The 21,996-nt window shown below is 30.6% G+C and overlaps 5 protein-coding genes and 1 further gene across 8 annotated transcripts; 3 read left to right on the forward strand and 3 right to left on the reverse strand.

Moving 5' to 3' along the window:
* Positions 1–79: 79 nt before the first annotated feature.
* Bma-unc-132 (Uncharacterized protein) lies at positions 80–3,580 on the reverse strand (the record flags this gene model as incomplete). Of its 2 annotated transcripts, none has more annotated exons than XM_043075002.1 (8): positions 80–289; positions 623–814; positions 1,091–1,196; positions 1,392–1,531; positions 1,999–2,115; positions 2,518–2,682; positions 3,091–3,255; positions 3,491–3,580. In XM_043075002.1, 8 exons carry the CDS (start codon positions 3,578–3,580, stop codon positions 80–82), a joined length of 1,185 nt encoding a protein of 394 aa, XP_042930936.1. The 2 variants fall into 2 exon arrangements, with proteins under 2 accessions (XP_042930936.1, XP_042930935.1); XM_043075001.1 differs by having other exon boundaries at positions 1,091–1,199.
* A 3,037-nt stretch (positions 3,581–6,617) lies between these two features.
* On the forward strand, positions 6,618–6,741 carry Bm15588. Its single transcript, XR_006227973.1, has one exon. The product of XR_006227973.1 is annotated as a pre-microRNA Bm15588 (primary transcript).
* Positions 6,742–9,166: 2,425 nt separating this feature from the next.
* Positions 9,167–11,977, reverse strand: Bma-cic-1 (Cyclin C, putative; the record flags this gene model as incomplete). Its single annotated transcript, XM_001894512.1, has 8 exons — positions 9,167–9,418; positions 9,781–9,866; positions 10,146–10,285; positions 10,607–10,724; positions 11,133–11,254; positions 11,377–11,473; positions 11,630–11,736; positions 11,946–11,977. 8 exons carry the CDS (start codon positions 11,975–11,977, stop codon positions 9,167–9,169), a joined length of 954 nt encoding a protein of 317 aa, XP_001894547.1.
* A 1,145-nt stretch (positions 11,978–13,122) lies between these two features.
* Positions 13,123–14,468, reverse strand: Bm8895 (conserved hypothetical protein,hypothetical protein; the record flags this gene model as incomplete). The annotated part of the gene is made up of 4 exons (XM_001894511.1): positions 13,123–13,312; positions 13,447–13,626; positions 13,767–13,825; positions 14,301–14,468. The coding sequence occupies 4 exons, from the start codon at positions 14,466–14,468 to the stop codon at positions 13,123–13,125; spliced, it is 597 nt and encodes a 198-aa protein (XP_001894546.1).
* Positions 14,469–15,641: 1,173 nt separating this feature from the next.
* Bma-hrpk-1.2 (KH domain containing protein) lies at positions 15,642–18,911 on the forward strand (the record flags this gene model as incomplete). Of its 2 annotated transcripts, none has more annotated exons than XM_043075004.1 (8): positions 15,642–15,842; positions 16,543–16,586; positions 17,150–17,222; positions 17,513–17,656; positions 17,924–18,031; positions 18,148–18,384; positions 18,489–18,673; positions 18,866–18,911. In XM_043075004.1, 8 exons carry the CDS (start codon positions 15,642–15,644, stop codon positions 18,909–18,911), a joined length of 1,038 nt encoding a protein of 345 aa, XP_042930938.1. The 2 variants fall into 2 exon arrangements, with proteins under 2 accessions (XP_042930938.1, XP_042930937.1); XM_043075003.1 differs by having other exon boundaries at positions 17,525–17,656.
* Positions 18,912–20,028: 1,117 nt separating this feature from the next.
* Positions 20,029–21,368, forward strand: Bm8894 (Uncharacterized protein; the record flags this gene model as incomplete). Its single annotated transcript, XM_001894509.1, has 4 exons — positions 20,029–20,185; positions 20,477–20,633; positions 21,068–21,181; positions 21,305–21,368. 4 exons carry the CDS (start codon positions 20,029–20,031, stop codon positions 21,366–21,368), a joined length of 492 nt encoding a protein of 163 aa, XP_001894544.1.
* Between the last annotated feature and the right edge of the window lie 628 nt (positions 21,369–21,996).

A 21,996-nucleotide genomic window follows, 5' to 3' on the forward strand; every position in this document is an offset into this window, starting at 1 on the left:
ATTTAATTTTTGACCAAAAAAAAAAAAATAACTTGTTGAGAGCAACGCAAAATAATTCTCGAAATTACAAAATAAAACGTTAGCTTCTCTTGACTACTTTTAGATTGGCAATTGTATACATACTGTATGCAGAATCACCTGTCACTTCTTTTAAAATATTCATAAAGTCAGGTAACAGTGGTTCACTGGTATCACCGACCGGGGCCGTCGTATATGTTTCCAGTAACATTAACGGCTTCCCTTCACATGATGGTGGTAATGGTGAAGTATACGTATCCAAATGATAGTACTATAAATTACATAAAATTAGATCGGTACAGTTCTTTAAATAAAGTGAATGAACTTCTTAAAGAATACATACTTCAAATAACAATTGCCTTTACTTAACATCCATCTAGAAGAAGTACAGTGAGCAATATCTACATTCAGCAAGGATCTCATTTCCAATAAAATAAACTTTTCAGCAGAGGTGTATGATTAAAATTAATTTAATTAGCAGTGCTTCCCTTTTGATCTTAAATATTCAATGTTGTGCAGGAACAATCTTTACTCAAGACCATATTGCGTTTTGATTTGAAAAACAAATTGCAAAATTAAAATAAAACATAAAATTTAAACATGCCTGCTTGCCATACATGAAGCATCTCCGTTCCTTATTGATTGGTACTCTTGAACGATCTTCCATCTTAATATAATTCATATATTCTCGATAATTCAACTGCATACGAGTTTCCACTGGTTCTGGACCTTCATAATGCCGGGTTGTTATAGCATATGTTGTCCGACCATGCTGACTTCGTGAACGTAACCGAACCTTAAAATGGCTTGTCATTAACAACTTTCATATTTTCATTTACCTTAAGAAAGTAAATGTCCAGCAAACCATACATTAATCAGTACAAGAAACTGTCAAAATAAAGCCAAAGATTAAAATAAAGAACGTCTTATCCGAATTTACAAAAAAACTAAGGGAAGGTAAGGACCAAAAATCAAGGAAACTCGTACATTCCCTTTCGCTGCTTAATAACTCTAAATATGAACAAATAGTTCAATTATTTGGGATTAACTTATGAAAAAAAAAAAGTTTCACTTGAACATTTTGGTCGTCGGTACATAAATAATTATGTCTTACAATGAACACTTCACAACGTGGTAAACGCTTCTTATCAAACGATGCAACAAGCCATTTCCTTTTCCTGCTAGGAAAATTTGCTTGCATTAGATGTTGCAGATCATCAAATTTTCGATACACAATAAACGACGAAGTTATATCATCTATACATAATTCCATTCCCAAAATGGGGCCATGGTATTAATCTGTTCAATCTAACCACCATCTCAAATTACAATTATCATAAGTTTTTAATCTGAAACGAGAAATGAAAAATTACCTGCTATTGAAGGCTAATCGATCTTCAGTAGGAAGACCCATTCGACTACACAAGGCAGCAATTAGTTTCAGCAGTTTGTCATCAAATGATTTACACCCGACATTCTCGATTACATCAACGCGCGGATGACCAAGCCAAGCCTATATAAAAATGATCATTGAAATAACTATAGCTCACAACTTCAATTATACTATTAACTTATAAATTTTGATGACTGGTTGTTTAATTACTAAAATTACTGATTTAATCACAACATGAAAATGCTAAAATGATTCCACTCTCATTTTCAAAATATTCTCTACATTTTGTATGAAAACATACAATTGAAGTTGTTGAAATGCTATACAATTTCACAGCTACCCTTATTCTCTTACAGTGGAAAATAAAATTGAAATGAACAAAAGGGAATCAAGAGACGGAAATTTATGAAGGACTTCATGCTCAAAGATAGAAAAGTAAAACACAAATTAAATAATGATCCAAATAAACAAAAGAAATATGTGGAAAGTTCGAGTAATTATTTTAATGGTTATAGAAATCTTCCAAAGGCTTGCATGAACTGGAAAAAAACATATCAAGATTCAACCAAAAAAAAAAAGCTTGTTACATCTCGGGTACGTCGGTCATGTTCTATAGCTTCTTGGATAGTTTCTGTCCTTACATTACTGTTTGCCAAAGTATAGTACTCTTCAGCACCATCTGCTGCTGTCGTCATATGTAGAATCTACAAACAAATATTTTCAGTTATTAAAATCAAAAAAAGTAGTTAGCTTGACAATAACCATGCACCAGTACTTGAACCAATGGTTGAATTGTCGAAATGAAACACTTCAGAAGACAGTCTTGGACGTCCGCTGATATTTAAAAATTTAAATTGCAGAAATTGGCCTCAAAGTAACATTCGAAACGCTACTATTTCTTGGGCACCCATAAGCAAAATCTATTTTCCTCATAAAATAAATTAGCTTGCAAGGATTATAGCACAGATTTTATTACAAGAAAAAATGTTACAATACAATATTTTATAACACTAACGTAGTTAATAGGAACAGATATCTAAGAATGAAGACTTAGATTGCCTTGAAATCATAATTCAAACGTTCAAAATAACATTTCGAGAACTTACTTGGTCATACCTCTCTTCCCGTAGGCTGAACTGATCCAAATTTGTTTCCTTTAGCATTTCATTCCAAGATTTCTTGTCGATATACGCTGCCGGATCCATAGCCCCACGATCACATATGATTAAAATACGTTCAGCATTTGATACATCGGCTTGATTAAAGAAAACCTGCCAATTTTTTTCAAACAACACTACAGAAACTACTTAGAAACAGAATTTAGTATATTTAATCAATATATCAAAATGCTAATTTTTTGTTTATCGAATTTTTCGTGAAGATCGTAAAGATCAATTATGCATATCGATCATCTCAGTCTATTTAATGAATGAAAAATAACCCCACTTAAAACCTGACATGTGACATTATCCTTTTTAATAAACGTAGCACATATATGTTTTAATGCATCGTGAAACTTTTTGCCTCATAACAATATGCTAGGTTGGTTTTTTTATATTCAACCATTATATTAAACCTGGTTCTTTTATATAGTGATTTATATAACATTACCTAGTAGAAAAAAAGGAAAAGTGAAAATAAAAATATTCTAGTGACAAAGAAACACAGATTGTTATTACCGCTTCAATTCTCAGCAAAGCTAATAACATATCTTTCTGAAATCTATAGCATTGTTCCTTTGATAACTCGGCAAATTTCACACCACCACCAAGCAGTATATTAGCTGTTTCCGGTACAGTATATACCTTCCATCCAATTTCCTCGAAAAATGTTCGAAGACGTTCCTAAAAAAGAATAGCACAATAACAGTTAAGAAACAATTTTCAAGTAATTACATTAGTAATGGAAAGAATAGAATAAAAAAGTTCCACTTATAAAGTCTCAAGTTCAAAGAAACAAATAGGAAGCAAAAATAAATTACATATATAACAAATTGTTCCCCTTCATTTCCAAATAATCAAATAATCTTATATCTTTTAAGCCATAAAAATAGTTGTAAAGAAGAAATAAATTTCTCACTTGTCCCGTAGTTTTTCCACCGCATGGACCGCCTGTCAGGACAATTTTATAAATGCGACGTTTGCCATAAACTGGATTCTGTTCAACCATTTGAAATTTTTTGTTCCGAAATATGCAAACTGCTGATAATACCTGAATTAATCAATGCTAAATGAGCGAACAAATTGCAACAAATGTCAAATCAATTGCGAATTAATCATCAGCTAGCTAAAACAAATTGAAATTCATAAATGCTTCAAAATTGAAATTAATCGAATCACAATGTATACGGACTAAGTAGAATTGATAAAATAAATTTAAGAATTGATAAGACAAGCTTTTAAAGACTAAAATTGCTGCTTGTATATACATATACATTACCCTCTGACATAAGCATGTACTTTGATGACGCAGTATGTGTTGTATGACTGCAACTACTGTTGTACGACGATCGCGGAATTTTCTTAGGACTAATGCCGCCTCATTAATGGAATCCTTTGATCATTCGGACAAAATATTGAAAGGCAACTCTTCCCCCTTTTTTCTCTTTTTTTCCTTGTAATACGCGCAAAATAACCCTTTCAGTGTGACAGAAAGTTTGAATGAAAATAATAAATCCTTCTCTTCTACATCTTCGTATGCACGAATTTTACAACCTTTTAGTTTTTGGGAAGTGGGATGGGAGAGTGTTTGTATTGAGGGTTGAGGGTTATAGTTCATGGAGCATATAAAATTAAGGGGGGGAAGATAAAGCAAAAATGTAATGTGAATGTCGGTTACTTTTTTTATCAGATTTGAGAAATTAGTTTCAATTTGAATGAAACTTTTTTAGGGTTAGTTAATTGAAAATCAATTTGATTTTGGTAATTCTTAAATTTAAACGGATTTTTTTTTAGGAAACTTAGGGAATTTTTCTAAGCTTTTTTTCTCCATTGAGTTTTGTTCGTCCACGAAAAAAACGATTAAATAAATTATCGAATGTTCATGTCGGTTAAAAATACGGAATGAATTAGGCGGATTAGTCTGAAATTGAAAAATTAATCAGAAATCAAAAAAGTGGAGAATTCAAAGAAAATTTTAGACACAAAAAAAAATTATCGATTTCTTCTTTACACAACTTAAAGTTTGAATTTTAGTTTTAATTTCTAAGTCTAATTTTTGTAATTGAAATTCTTCAGGTTTGAAAACATAATTCCATAAATAAAAAAAAAAAAATCAATGAAAAATGAAATGATTTTTAGTAAAATATGATTCAAAATAATTGTGTAAGAAATTGAAGAAATATGATGAACTATTTTTTACAATATTTTTCTTTATGAGAAATTTCAAATACATATGTTACTGAATGAATAATCTTTGCTTTCATAATTATTTGTATTTCTTTTCATAAATTACATTTAAAAAGGATAAATTCTGTTCTCTGAGCTATTTACACAATTATTATATGAATTCCTCATTTGTTTAAATGGCTTCTCAACAAATGGTATCATTTAATCATTTTTCACTTTTTTATAAAATTTCACAATCAACGTTTGATGTTTGCAGAATGCATTTCTACTATGCAAATTTTTCTAATCATTTTTTATTTAAATATTTGCTACATTTTACACAGAAAATAATCATATATTTATAAATGCACAAGAAATATAAGTACAAATATTTGTAAAGGGGTGAATGTCTCATTTTTTTCCAGTAGTACCGTTATAGTTATTAGTATAGTTATAAGATCACTATAGTTATACGTGGTTAATCGTATGTGTTGGGCATTAATAATGAATTAGAAAAGAAAGAAAAAATAATTTACAAAAAAAAAAGGAACAAAAGAAAAAACTAGTTAAGTAAGATTCTTGCTATGATAGTAAAATTTATCATTTAAAATAAAATTTTATAAATAGTTCAAAATTTAAAATGAAATTATCGTAAGAAATTAAAAGAAATTATTCATAGAAAATTGGAAACAAAAGAAAACACAGAGCAGCCTACTGTTAGTTCTGTTTTTTTTTTTTTCTTTTTTTTTTTAGATCAAAAATATTCACAATTTTTTTAAGTGTCCCTTCACGTTTTAACTTTCCTTTTTTTGGAAGTTTTGTTGTTTAGTTTTTGTGGTTTTATTCGTTTTGTTGCCTTTTTTTATTCTTTTAATTTTATTTTTTGTTGCTATTAATTATATAGATAGATTATGGATGGTAGATAAATTTTGAAAAGATATAAAATGCATAAATAAAATGACATGGATTAGTCAAGAATGAAGAAATAGAATTAAACTTAGTAGCACAAGATGCTAAAGTTTCTATAACAGGTCTATCAATTAAAAATAGCAGGTGCTATTTGCAAAAATAAGCTGAACAAATATACTCCAATAAAGATCATATAAATGACATTCAGTGATACCGAAATGGAATTATAATAAATTTTACAAGTGGTAATTGGTCTCCTGCAACAATAAAAGTTTTAGTAATTATCAATTACTTAATTAAACGAGTAAATGAGCTGATAAATAACTGAATAAACAAACAAATAAGTATATATACATTTATTTATTTACATTTATATTTATAAGCTTAATGGGAGTGAAGGAAGTTAGGATAGAATGACTTGAATTGTAGTGAAATTCAAGTAAGTTGAATGAATAATGTATTTAATTTGCAGAAGATGAAATGAAAATAAAATGAACATATTTCAATATTAAATAAAAAGAGTCTTTCGACGATTGAAATTGATTAATTTGTTTGGAAATGCAGCGGTTCGTTTTGGATTCTTTGAAATGCAATTGAAGGGGAATTAAAATTGCAGTCTGAATTTCATGTATTTCAATCAAATGCAATTGAATTAAGATTTAAGAGAAAAAAATTGGAAAAAAAATCAATCATACTGAAAGAAGCAGGAGCAAAATTAAAACAATCAGATGAAGCCAACAAAGAGAATTAAATAATATGAAAACAATATAAGCTAAAAGTTATTTATTTGATTAATTAACTATTTAATTGTTTGTTTTTGCTTATTTATTTACTTATTTACTTAATTAGTTGATTTATTTATTTACTTAATTAATTCCCCTATTTATTTATTTTTTCATTCATTCATTCATCCACTCACTTATTTTCGATAAATTAAACATAATTTGAACAAAAATGATTAAAACAAGAAAAAAAAACGAAACGACGAGAGAGAAAAGAAGTGAACGAATTGGTCCAAGTGCTTCTGTTCTTGCTAAATGTCTTCATCCATCTTATGTTTTTGTCCTCTCTCTCTCTCTCTCTTTGTCTTTGAAGCATATTTAGAACAAAGTGAAAATGAATTAAAGAAAAAGAAGAAACATTGTTAACAGTTTATCATTTTTCAATTTATGCTATCCGTTTATTTTTATTTACATTTATTCATATATTTTTTTTTCTATTTGTTTATTGATTGAATTTTTATTTATTTTGCAATGCGGCAATTTACTTTAATTGCGTTTAAGGTGCAACTGAAATTATGTTAAATTTGTAGTCTGAAACTCGGAAGATAAAAATCATTTATTTTTTCATTTGTTTTCATAAATTAGCCAATATTGCTTGCAAATAAAAAGTAATCGGAATTAATAAATTCTGTATATTTTTTGTATATTTAAATAATTTCTACCATTTTTTAGCTTTATAACACTTATATATGTTTTATAACACACACACACACACACTTATATATAAGATGATATATCATTATATATATTTATTTTAGCAGCGGGTAAATATTATTATAGTATCAAATTAATAATTAATATACTGTAATCATCAACTGGTATGATATAATGATATTTCTAATCATAAAATTAATTCGATACATATGAAAAAAGAAAATACTTTGCTTATAACTGCTATTTTATAAAGTGAAATACTAACACATTACATGAATTTTAGCAATATTTCATTCCAATTTACTAAAACATAATCTCGGTAATATATATCTTAAATCACGACGAATTCATTAAATCTAACGAGTCATTTCCATTAATTATTTACCTTAGCATATGTAAATTATTGACTTTTATGGTGGCTTAGCAACGATGAATGTGACAATAACTTATTGAGAAATTTTTTTTCCGACTTAAGTTAATAAATTGAACAGCTTTTTTAAAAAACATTTTCTTCTTTGGGGGGAAGGGAGAGAGGTGTGGTTTGAGAAAAGGTCCAGTTTTCGAAAATTTATTTTGTTAAGTCAAAAAGTTACATTTGTAAATCTCAGACTTGATTTCGAAAATTTATATTACTCAACCAAAAAGGTAGTAAACAAACACACCAAAGATAAACGCTTACACTTAATATAATGCTTCAATTTGATTTCATTAGTTTGCAATGACAAGCAAAGGAACGCTTTCTTGCTATTTTTATTCAATAATTCTAAAACAAAAATTCAACTCAAATGACCAATGGTATTGCTTGACAGTTTATTAAAATGTCTGTTGGAAAAATCCAAATAAATTTATTTTATATTTAAATCAGGAATCTGTAAACTTAAAACCATTTCCTCCAAAAATTCCTTAAACAACTATAAAAACTATTCCAAATTTACATGTCTTTCAATTGCAACTAGGCTTATACAGAATTGTCTAGAAAATATGTTAACAAAGTATATGCTTAATAAATTTTCAGTTACTCTCAATTTTATTTTTAAGATTCAGTTGCTAATAGATCATGAGCTCTTCTTCCAAATTTTCTTTCTTATAAACCAAATATGCTTGCAATATCGAAATACTATTACCTCTAATCTTTTAAACTTAAAATGTGGTGTAACAATAAAAAAATATTATAAACCAACTCCTATTATATAAAGATCATCTAATAGTGATAACTCTTTACTCACTGCAATTATGTGCTTTGTTACAAGTCAATGTCTATTTTAAAATCCCTATTTGTGTTAACTTTTGGATACTGCCAGGTTTGATTCGATTCATTTCAGCATTGAAACACTTAATTTTACATTCAGCAAAGGATAATATAACAACAATAGAGACTATAATCTCTAACCTTCTGAAATTAAAATAACAGTGGTAGAGTGAAAATACAACAACATTGTGTTTATTTTTTTTCGTATAGGTGTGATATTGTATGAATATCGTAAAGGAACAATAAACAATAAACTATTGTTGAAAACAATATGATTATGATCTGCTACTGATTTTAGTTTCAATGATGCTAATATTTTGTTGTTTAGTGCAGAGTAATTCATATTAAAACTGCTTCGAACATCTTTATTACCACATAACAGTGAATTAGTCTTTCATCCATAGAAAAATGAATTCTGTTTGTAAGCCAACATCTTTTAGAGTAAAGCAGCAGGGAAGCATATATTCAGATGGTAGAAGAACCTATGTATCATTTAGCTTGTGTGTACTGTACCTCAACAGAGTTGCAAAACAGAAATATTACTGAGTTTTTTTCAGCTCAAAAAGCAATTAGAAACCATATATTCATTTCGTACATCACAGAAAACAATGTAAGAGTAAAGCTCGATAAATAATGAAAACTATGGAACATAATACTGCAAAGTCTTGAAATAGAAAACGAAATATTAACTGCATATCAACAGGTATTTTATGTTTACGGTTCCAAGATAACCATATCTCTTAAATAGTAATAAGAAATTTGCAAACTACCTGGACAAGAGTACTTCACCTTTTTCTTGTGAATCACCACAGCATTTGAATTTCTTTCACTCTAGCTAATGTGTTTCAAATTTAATATTACCAACTGGAGGCATAGGTGGTGGCCCCATGTTAACACCTTGATGTACGTTCATGTTATTCACTTGAAGACTACCATGAGGATGTGATTGCATCATTGTGGTACCCGATGACTGTGGACCTGGATTAGGACGTGGAATTTTCTGCAAAATCGCCACTAGTTGCTCTTTTTCATCAAATGTCTTCCATACACTATATAAATTTATAATGATTTTCTGGATTTCCAGTACCTAAAATAAAGTGTGGAAATCATGCATGGCACATCCGGATTAATGTTCTATAAATATTGAACAGTACATTCAAATCTATCAGATTCCTTATTAAATCTTGAGTTTATGAGGATCAATAATATTTCAGAACTGTTCACAACTTCGTCGTTATATAATTTGAAGTGCTGCGTAATGTTAATACATCTTTAACGGAAATAATTTTACTCGCAAAGTTATTCATCTTGCTATTTGCATAGCCGACAACAAGCCAAAAAACCAAATCTTAAATTTCTGAGTTCATTCCATATATTCAACAGTCCAAAATGAGAAGCTAAATTGAACAGGAAACAAATCTACAAATCAATAGATGAATAAATATCTACCTTTTCAAAATCAACTGCAAGCTCAGCAAACCAATTTTTCAGCTCTCTATCTCTGTTTGTCCAAACTGATGCTATCAAAATGCATGCTAAAAATTATTTAGAACTTTTGTGAATTGATTAGCTTTTCACACTTTCATTTTTTGTAAGAGATGGAGAAAAGAACTGTACATCAAGTTTATTTCGGATTATCAACAAACTTCATTTTTCTGTTTTTAACTCCATCCTAAAGAAAACTACTACCTTCACTATCAAACGGTATCATCCCCTCATAACAAACATGAGAACTCATATTTCATATCTTTATTGCAGCCCAATCTGAAATATATTTTATTACAGAAGTTTCTTGAACGTCAAATGAAATTTACCAATTGCAATTTGATGAGGAGGATACATTAACGAAAGATCCGTCCTTGTACAATCATTACAAATTTTCCAAGCATATGATGATATTGTGTCGAGATCTTTATGCTCTCTTCCCATTTCAGCCATTAACTGATTCAGTGGTCTGTAAATGTCTTCAAATCTTAAAAAAAAAAAAAAAAAAATTCCGTTTACTTTCTAGCGCTAAAATATTTCCAAAATCGACTATTTGTAATCGATATCTCTTGATGAAAAAGAAATGTGTGGAAAGTTGTAGCTGTCACAGGCGCATCTAAAATTTATATTTATGTTGCACCTTAACTTTCCTATTCCATCTAAACTAACTGGACAATTGCATAATTTGGATGCCAAATGAAACTTACTAATTGTAATCTGATTATACAGAACACTTCATCAATGGAAATTAGACTATTCATGTTTATCACAGAAATATAAAAAAATAAACCTATATGGGTGATAAACAATTAGACAACAGTCTAAAATTTCCAAAAGAAAAAATTCTGCTTCCTGTATATGTTGAACTCTTATCATCAAATCTTGCTGTATGAAGGGCCATCGTTTCACTGCAATTGCAAAAATTGATGAAAAACAATAAGTGGCATTTTCAATGGGTAAATGCAAATATTGAACGTCCATGTTTTTTCTTTTATTACTCCGGATAACAGAAAATATTCTGTCTGTTCAAACAAATATTTTTTAAATAATGAACTAACACCATCTTGAACTATAACTATTATTTTATTGGAGGGTAATCAAAAATATTATTGAAAAACTTTTGAAATTCACACATAAACATAATAACTGTAGTAATTTCTTACTGCAAACTTATTTCTCTCTGCATGCATTATGAAAATGATTGACTTAAAATTTAGTCATAATTATATCGAAAATTATGTAATGCCCTACCTGAACCACTCTGCGTTTGACATGCCAGATAACCAAAAAACTTTTTAAAGACTTCAATAACTTACAAGCATTATTTGTGGCCTGTATAAGTTTATTGTGTGACATCATTCCATGTTCTTCAACCTTTGATGCCAAAAATAAAGAAGTAGGAGCCAAGAGAAATGGATCAATATCTTTCAGTGATCGTCTGAAATAAACGTGTGTGCGGCGCTCAATCTGGAACGCTGAACCAAACATTCAAAAAAACATCCTCTGAACATCCCCTTACATTTCTACCTTTCATGAGAATATTTTACAAAATTTCATTACCTCGCATAAAAACGACGGAAGTAAACACACGCTGTGGCAATCACTTGCATCCGTGTTTTATGAGGTTGCTGTGAATCCATTCCAATGGCATGTATAACTAAAAACATCTTAAATTTAGACTAAAAATAAAAACAACACTTCAGTGACTGCGAAATTCCTCCATGAGACCTCCATGACACATATATTTGAACAGAACATGCATCAGTAACAATTTCAATACGCATCATATATAATAAATGAATAGTATACTTACAATTGCAGAAAAATATCATCAGTTTCGTATATTCTTCCTCTGTGATACATTTCATATCTTCACCACGCATACGCAGAATATCCTGCTTGTCCAAAATCCATTGCTCCCTAGAAATTTTCCAGCTATAGTCACTTCACTCATGTATTCAATGCAAATAAAGAGTGTCAAAAAGAAAAGGAGAAAGAAAGCGCTGAAAATGATAAACATATAATTATCAAATATTCAAATTTAAAAAAATAATAAATCACTACAGTCATATATCTAAATCTATATGATAAATTTTTATAAAAAGGCATAAATTACAACTTGTACGAACCAGTGTGAGCTTTGCCAAAAATTTCCGGCCATTTCATCGTATAATTTGTAATCCAACTTTCATTATTTACAACTTTAATATCTGAAGTTACAAATCTAAATAAAAAAAAAAAAAAAAAAAAATACATATATATATATTAATGTATATGTAAGCATGAAATACGTGTTACATATGAATACGTATGTGATATGTACATAACTTACACTAAACTAACATTCATCCTGAGAAATCCTTCAAAACTCAATAAAGTCAATCATATATATATATATGTATCACTGATGTAAGCAAATGATACCATTAATACATTTTGATAAATCTGCTGCGACTATTTCATACTTACCTTTTCATGTATAATTTCCATCGGTAGATTACTCTTCATCACTGCAGCCACATCGTACTATAATTCTTTTCTCATCTCACCTTCTACACACCACACACTTTGCAAATGTTCAGCATCCCTGCAACCTCCGCTCTTGCACAATACCTAACCACGGCTCTCTTTTCTTATCAACCCCCTTCTTTGCACCTCTTACACTAGCCTCTTCCATGTACGACCCGAGGTGCTGTGCATCATTTCTCAGCCTTCTGCGAAATTTCTAATGAAGTGGGAATATGAATCTGCTAAAAGTCTAACCCGGATTTAGCACTTCATAATTATTTAATAGGGATTACTTACTTTATCTGCCTCTCAAGCAATCTAGTAATAATGTTGGTTTTTCAGTAAAGAGATTAAGTGTAGCGGGACTTTAAATAATTGCGTGTCGCTTTGGGAGCTTTTTATTCTTTCATTAATCGTTCATAAGCAGTTGTTTTCACATTGCACTGGTGTATAATTTAAATGAATAATAAACAATCTGTGATGAAATAAGGAAATCAAGAACAGTAATTTGCTGAGAATTTATTGGTTTTATTTTTTACAATGAACAATCAGTCAATCTGGCTTTTTTCTTTCCTTTTCCTTTTCTTTTTTTTTCTTTTTTTTTTTGTAAAATGAAATACGGGTATACTTGTTTCGTTTCATGTTCATCCGCTCAATTTCAAATTACAAATATCAGTATGAACCAACCTGTTCATTTTATTGCAGTCATTGTGCCACATGTTAAGGGAATCGAAGGCATCACACGAGAATCATAATTGATCTAAGAGAGACAACCTAAACCATAACGAACCAAAGCTATTAGAAACAAAATTCCTTTGGAGGTGGAACAGTCGGCACTTTGCCATATTCAAACTCATATCCGTCGAACTGCTTTATTTGTTCCACAGTTAAGTCTGTCATCTTCGAGTAAAGTTGTTGCATTAGATTACTGCAACTATCGTATGTTAGTTCATTATTTCTTGAAGATATACGATCTGGATTCTCTGATCTGAAATCAGATTTTGTGTACTGCTATCGTTATGACTTTTATTAGCAATGTTCAACACTGATAAATGATATTGAAAATAGGAATGCGAGCTACCGGTTAAACAAGTCCTTAATCGTGTATAAAAATCTATTTACTTTCTTCTATCGATATCCATTTCTGCATCCTTATTCAAATTTGCGCCTGATACTTCTGTTGCTAACTTCCATTTGTGAATAAGATCACTACTACAAATGCCCTTATGTGTACCATTTTGTTTCACTGTAATTTGTGTTTCTTCGATTCCTCTTAGGAAAGGTGAAATCCATTTATAGCGGCTGAAACAAACAGAGAAATACGTTGAGAAAAATATAAATGAGTGCAATTTTCTGTGCTCCTATTTGGTAATGTCCACAAAATTTGAAAAATGAATGCTAAAAGTTTAATGAAGGTTAAAAAACGTACTGGAAATATCTACCTCTTGTCAAAATATTGTGATTGGAAATGTTCGTTAAATCCGTGATTTATAAAACCTGCCTGAATTAATATTGGATTAGACGTATGAATTGTGAACCTACTATTATTCAAAAATTTTCCAACAATACCAAACTTCCTCTTGAAATCTAATTTCTGAAGTTAAGCGAAACTTCAGGGAATATTTGTTAATTGTATGCAATATTTGATAGAAGTATTTAAAATGATAGAAAAAAAACCACTTCTTATGGTAGAGAAAATTACTATTATTACTTTTAATTCAAGACCATAAAAACTTTGTCAATATAGTAGCGAAAAACCAATTAATTACAGAAAATTAAAGCTAATTAAGCAGATTATAAGTTAATAAAATAAGTTAGAATTCTTCTTTAAAAAGTTATGATACATTAGACGAGAAACGGTTAAGACAGAGGAAGTTAAGGATGAAATCAAAAAACTGCTATTAGATTAAGCACAAATGATTTAAAGTAAAATTCAAGAAGCATTAAACCCAGTCTATTTTATTTATATCATTTACCTGTCCAGTTGGACGTCTACGACATTCTGGCTGCATATCAACATTTCCTGCATCTGATTGCTGTACATCAACAATTTCCTGTTGTGGAATATGTGCAAATGGACATATTTCACCATTACGACAATTGCCTCGAGCAAAAAATTTACACCGAATTATTGGACGATGCATAATCGTTTATTATTGTAAATTTCTGAAAAAAAAAAAAAAAAAAAAAGGATTTCTTTGAAAACGACATTTCATTGAAGCTAACTAAAATTAGAAAACCGTATTTCTTAAAGTGATACTACATCAACTATTAAACACATTAGCAATTAAAGTTCAAAAACAATATCAATCAAAGAAACCTCAAAATATATCATAAACAAATCAATTACAAAAGAAAAAAATCGATAAGATGTGTGAACTGATGCAAACGGAGGAAAAATTGCCGAAAAATATCACAAAAAATGAACATAAGGAATTAATTAACTTATTTATTTAATTAAAAATGGGATATTGGGAATGTCATGTAATCAATAACTTAAATCTTAAAGCAAATACAAAGTGACAGATAAATTGATGGTCCCGATTTTTTCATATGAATGATAAAATAAAAGTTCGTCTACATCTGGATGTATGGTACGAATTTTACCAATTGATGCTTATTCGATCCATTTTGGAACTGTGTTTTTATCCCAATTGTCGGTTGTCTTCTCGCGTTTTCTTGCATTAGTGCCGGTTGCCGTTCTGGTTGCTATTCCGGTTTTATGGTTTGTATTATTCTGTTCCAGTTAATTTTGTTTAACTTTTCATTAATAGTTTGCTGAAGCGTTCTACTTTTTGACTGTTCTCCCTATCTTAGAGCTACTGTTCAGCAAATTCATTCATGAAAATTTATGTTGTTCATCCTTTTGTTCTTAACACTGCGAATTTAGCGTACAAACACACACATTCTGATGGTCTTGCAAAGACAAATATTTTAGTAAGTGGAAATGGGTGTGAAAAAATTTTTACGTATGTTGGAGCTATTTTCGTGAGTGAATCATTTGCTGAAACCTTACAAATAATTGATAAATCGGCTTTTGTATGTTTCTGTTCATGCTGTACAATTTCAAGACTTATCCTTGTTGTGCATATCAAAAGTAATGCGTTAGGGATGAATTAAGCAGATACAATTGTTTAAATAAAGAGTCGAGTTGGATTGAATTAAAATTTTTGATTCAGTTTTATGTAATGTCTTCAGTATATTTGATAGTTTTCGCATTTTGATTGCATGTATATTATCCTATTGGTATTGTATGTATTATTTATTATCTTCATATGGTATTGTAGAGAAGTTTTGTCAGTTCGCACTAGTGCACGATGAAACGCCACGGTGGTGATGATGATTTAGGCTCATCAGATATTCATGAAAGTGTAAAATCCGGTAAGCGACAGCGGCCGGACAGTTATCAAGAAGCTTTGGCAGCTGGCAAATATGAATTAAGATTGCTAGTATCCAGTCGTGGGGCTGGTGGAATCATCGGTAAAGGTGGCGAAAATATCAAACGATTAAGATCGGAGGTTTGCGTTTTTTTGTACTTTTTCAAGAAAATTTATATTAAACATGTTGGGATCGCACGAAACGAACTTAAAGTTGTCGTGAAATGTTGGACATTTTGATTTCATGTTTGATTTCGACTGGACAGTTTTTGACGACCGGCATTACAAGTACCAGGTTAAAGGTTAGTGTCAGGTAGGTAGTTTTAATAGTTGACATGAGTTGACTTTGAAGACGTTTACTTAGCCGTATCCAGTATGTAGTTAGTTATCGAGATGCGTACTGCACTGATGATCCTGAAGTTCTTTTAGTGGACGGTCGGTATTCCTTTTTACGTAAAAATTATGAAATAATTCAAAATGATATATTCAAAAAAAAATATTCACGCATATCATTGAAATGTTACTTTCTTTAAAATGTTTCCCGAAAAAATGAATGCATATATAATACAGTTGATTAATGCGCTCTTTTCAGCCCTTACTCCCAGTTACAATTCTGATATCCAATCCCGATGCCCGATCTCCTTCAAGTTCACCTGCAACACCCTGTTGTTGTTGGATGGTGCAATATGTATTTATGGATTGTGAATTTAAGTGAAAGGCCAAGGCAAACACTACTACCAAACACCAACTGCCTGTCTTTGTCCTAATTTCCGTTTCAGTCCCACAGTTTTCAATTTTTTCTTTTTCTCTCAAATTTAAAACTTCATCCTTTGCTTTGCAGTACGATGCGAATGTCACAGTCCCCGATAGCCAAACTCCTGAACGGTAATCCCTGCTCCCGTCTCTCAATTTTCTGTGTATTTTTCTTCTTTCCAATCTATTAAATGGGAACAAATTTTTTAATTCACTACAGTTTCCAGTAATTATTTCATGATATACTAATTCTTGTTTCTAGATGAAGTTTTTATAAAAATCGCGGCTAGCCTAACCGATAGTTGAATTAAGTTAAATGGTGAACTGATATTTTCGGGCCTTTTTTGGGGTCGATACTTGACTCTATCCGACATGCACAAAAAAAAATTGTGCATTGAATATTCGGACAGAGTATTTTATGTTTCATTTCGAGATGAAATTAGTTTCCTGCAGAAAAATCTACCGGTATTTTAAATCCTTTTTTGCTAGATGATTACTCTGAGCGGCGGGGGAAGCTCTTATTTTTTACTTTACTGGTTAAATTTTTTACGTCATCACTAGCATATTTTAAACCACGAATTTTACATATTTCCAACAGGGAATAATGTACAAATATATTAGGAAAGAATATGTTTAAAATAACGAAGTTAAATTCTATTATGAAAAATTTGAAATCTTCATATTGTTTTTTTCAGAATTGCTACTATTGTTGCGACAGTCGAAAATGTACTCGCCATTGTTACCGAAATTATTCCGAAACTTGATGATGTTAGTTGACTTACTATTGTTTTTTTATTACTATCTTTATTGAAATGGGAACCATGAGGATCCATTAATGCTATTTTTAGAGTCTGACTCTGATTCATGCTTTATTGCATTTTAATATTAATGTAATCGGGGAAACTGTTTACAGTTGATCAGTTCACATGCTAGGGACTTTTGATATCTCCATCTTTTGTATCTCCAGGATAATAAAGGATTGCTTACTCTCGTCAAAGAGGGTTTATTCTATAATGATTTATCCGATGCCATTGCAGGTAATTGAGAAATTTTTTTAGAGAACATTACAGAGTCGAGAAAGTGATTTAAATCGTCCAATAGAGCTTCGTGTTTTGGTACACTCGTCACATGCTGGTGCCGTTATCGGTCGTCAGGGATCGAAAATTAAAGAAATGAAGGAAGAACTTGGTGTTCAAATGAAGGTAATTCTAACATATTCCTTGCTCAATGCATACATAAGGATTTAATCATCATTTTAATAAAGATGTGGTTTGAAATATTGTTCATTTGTTCATCCTATGTTATTTAACACTATCGTCACACTTTCGATTTATAATGGTTCCCAATGTTCCAATCATAGAATTATTTGTGCATGAATTGGCTTTTGTTAGCGAACACCTTTTTTTCCCTTTCATTGGTCTTAGCGGATCACTGTAAATTATCATACAGCGTAATAGATGTAATTCTAGGTATTTGCACAATGTCCTCCTCAATCTACAGAACGTGTTGTATCAATTAAAGGAGCTCCTGACAAAATATTAGCTTGCGTGAATCATATAATGAACATGCTGAAAGAGGTATAATTTCGTCAGTTTTATTGATATAAGTGACTTATTTGTGAAGTTTAATGAGCGTATGTTATGTTTCAAAACCTTCATAATTTGTCGTAGAATTTATTGGATGAAAGCTTTAGATTCCAATCAAAGGAGTAACGAAGCCATATGAATCAATGTTCTATGATCCAAGCTACTCGTCTGAGTATGGTGGATATCCACCAGATCGTAACTATCGCGGTCCGATGATCCGTGGACCAATGGCAGTAACTTCATATGGCAATTATGGCCGAAGTTTTCAACGACAGATTGGTGGACGTGGTCCTTTATCAGCTGTTGCATTGCCACCATATATGGGACCGGAAGAAAGTACTCAGGTGAGATTAAAATATAAAATTTTTATTCCAAATGCGGTTTCAAACTAGTGTAATTCACTCTCATTATTTTAAAAGCTTTTTGGAAACAATGCGAATTATCTTAGGTGACGATACCAAATGAGCTTGGTGGTACCATAATTGGTAAAGGTGGTGAACGTATCAACAGAGTACGTGAAGAATCAGGAGCTCAGATCGTTGTAGGGCCACAGCAGGAATCTGGCGAACGTATCATAACGATTACTGGTACATCAACAGCTATACAAACAGCGCAGTATCTGTTGCAGCAGTGGTTAGTATTAGTTTCACTTGGATTTGCAAAAAAATTTGTATAGCATAACGATCATACTAAACATTACCGGGATAATTCGGCCTTATGATTAAGCTCAGGTTTATGCTAAGAATAGAAATATAATGAATACCTTATTGCTGAGGTAAATGACCAAATTGTGTTGCCAAGGAACTGATTGATTATCTATTTTAGTGTTCGCCAGTCCGTTGCGGGACGACGATATTTGAATGAAATATAACAGATACACACTGAGCTGATGTGAAGAGGAAGCATTATGAGAATTTGGTTTTGAATTTTGTGTTATTGTATCATTTGAATGTTTCTTTTTTTTTGGGTTTGATTTGGATAGCTTTTTCGTTGTTGTCAGTTGAAAAATGCGCCTTTGTAGTAAAAAAAAAAAAAAAAAAAAAAAAAAAAAAATTCATGCTTCATTGGAGTAAAAACAATGCTTATTAATGGGAAGTATATCTTCGAAGTATCCTTATTTACTGCTGTTTATTCTTTCCAAAAAGAAAAAGCTTATCATTTTTAGGTACCGAGTACAATTTTCGAATTTCTGTGGTTTTGTCGGAATGAGAAAGGGATTTATTTTACTGAAAGGATTATGATTATAATCTCGGACAAGTACAGCATATTCACTCAAAAAGTTACACTTTAGGAATTTTGATGTTTATCTCATCTGTGAATAGTGCTAATGGATTTCTCTTTTGTTACTTTTACTATTGGATTGATGAGTGGTTTGAAGGAAGCATTCTTAATTATAACAAGTAGCCGTTCAAATAATGCATTCATCTCATTAGAAGTTATGCCATTCGTTCAGATCAATCCCATAGTTCCGTATGATTATTTAGTAAAAAAGTGAAAACACTCATTCATGCTTAGCGGTTTTTTTTTTTTTTCTTTGCGCTTTATATCGATCTTTGGGTTTTCTTGTCCGAAAAAAATTCCTGCTTATAAATTTGCTTGGATTTTGTTCTAACTGGATAAGACTTCAATTTTGTAGCTGATAACGGGAATTTGAAGATCACTTTTTTGACAGGTATTAGGCTTAATTTGCTCAAATTCATTTTAAATTGGCGTTGAATAATGTCCAATAATGGTACTTAATCGCAGCCATTAATATCAAAGTCCAACTTGATAGATAAGTAATGATATATATAATTGGACGGATTAAAAATGATTTCATCGAAAAATTAAAACGAAGTTATCAGTTTTTTATGTTTTCTATTTTGACATCCTTAGCACCATGAAATTCAATCATAGCCTAAGTTTGATCGTTATTTATTTATTTATTTTTTTTTTTTTTTTGTTCGTGCAATGAATTTATGAAGCAATTTTTTTTTTCAGGTTTGACCATGTCGACAATCTTCGATGATCTTATTGATGTGGTAAAAGCACATCCAATAATTTATGACGTACGTATGAAGGGTTATCAAAAACGAGGTTCAAGACGTGAGAAAGCTTGGCAAGCTGTTGCAAAGTGTATGCAACAACGAGGACATAATATTAATGGTAATTGTTCTTTGGAAAATATCGATTGATTCAATATATTTGTTTACAAAATTAAAACTGATAAATGATATTGACGGTAGATTTTTATTGAGGATTTAAGTGGAATCATATACCACTATAATTAATTAACAAATAGCTTGATTATATTTGTTATCAAAGTCATACAGTATCAAAAATGATGTTTTGTTAAAAAAATGATTACATATTTTGTAATGATATTCACTAACAGCTTTTTTATTGATTTATTTGCCTATGTTTTTTGTTAATGATATTGTCAATCAATATTTTCAGATGATGGATGTCGTAGAAGATGGAATAAGTTGAAGTTTGCTTATACACGAGACCGAACATTAAGACGAATTCAAGGCACTCCTCCTTTGAGGAGTTCTTGTGCAAAATATTTCGATTCGCTTGCATTTCTCAACCCATTTCTTGATGACTATAAAGCGTATCTTTTCTTTTCTTCCTTCTTTTGCTTTTTTTTTTTTCAAAAATTTCCAAGTCTTCTTTTTTTGAATGCAATTCACCAGAATAGAGTTTTTTAATCATGGGAAAAAAATAATTTTTTCATTATTTCATCTCTAAAAGAAATGCAGGATTATGTGCATAACCTTCTGATATTGAGTTAGCACATTGGGGTTAGTTGAAGGCGGAATACGCTTAGTGTATAATATATTCAAGAGCTTAAGCTTTTATTCAAAGTTTAAAAAAATTCGTTTCGAATAAGCTAATAAGCTTCTGGTGCTAAGCGAGAAAACTTATTTGTAAAAACCGGAGGTCTGGTTACACTAACAGATCGGTGTCGGATGTTTATTCCGAATTGTCATTTATCAGGTTTCTTTTGTAATGATAGTTCAAGTTGGGAAAAACGATTTTTTTCAGACGTCCAAGGACAGTTCAACCGATAGTTTTAGATAGCGAATCAGACGATGGTTCTGCAATTCATTCAGCAGTGCTCGAAAGCGAGTCGGAAGATGACAATCCCCCGAATAATAGGTAGAATATGATTTTTCATTTCATTAACGGAATTTCTTTTTCTTGATATTATAATAATGATTTTATGTTTTATATAAGTGGTCCAAATAAAATCATGAATATGAGACATCAATTTTTTTATAGGTCACATTTATTGGCCATGAAGACAGAGGAAGATCGGTCTTTGGAAGTCAGAAATAGTGAATGAATTTCTGCTGAAATGAACGTTTTATCTGGGACTGTCTGAAAATTCGAGCATTCAAAGGTGTATTGTATTTGGTTGCATCATTTCGTATTTTCAGAACAGAATCACTTTTAATAATTTTAATTAATAATTTTGTGTATATTTCGTTTTGTTGTATAAGCATGTCAGCTGCTTGTCCTTTCCCTTTTTGACCTCATAGGTTACTTTCATTTGCTGCTGCCTAAAAGCTAGAAGTTTGGTGTAGGCTTTTTTTAAAAGCTAATGATTTCATTATTTTATATGTGTCGGCCTACTATACCACTTCATTATATCACTTCATTATTATGATTATTGAGAAAATAAGACATGCCAGAATTGGACATTTTCATCTATCAGTGACTTTTGAAGAAAACGAGTATGCTTGTTAAAGGAAAATTGTATTTTGACCTTGGAACTTACCTGCTGTTGCCTAAAAGTCAGAAGTTTGGTGGGAGTTTTTTTAGGAAAGTATATATTTATTGAAATGATTGATTGATTTATTTCTATTTTACTTATAATGCGGGGAAGTCACTTGAACTTAACAACTTGAATATTTTAAGAGATTTAGAAACTCATTTACATTTTTGTTTTCTTCTGTAGAAGTTGTAATTTG

Source organism: Brugia malayi, assembly GCF_000002995.4.
Source record: "Brugia malayi strain FR3 genome assembly, contig: Bm_v4_ChrX_scaffold_001, whole genome shotgun sequence".
In the NCBI taxonomy this organism is placed as follows: domain Eukaryota; kingdom Metazoa; phylum Nematoda; class Chromadorea; order Rhabditida; family Onchocercidae; genus Brugia; species Brugia malayi.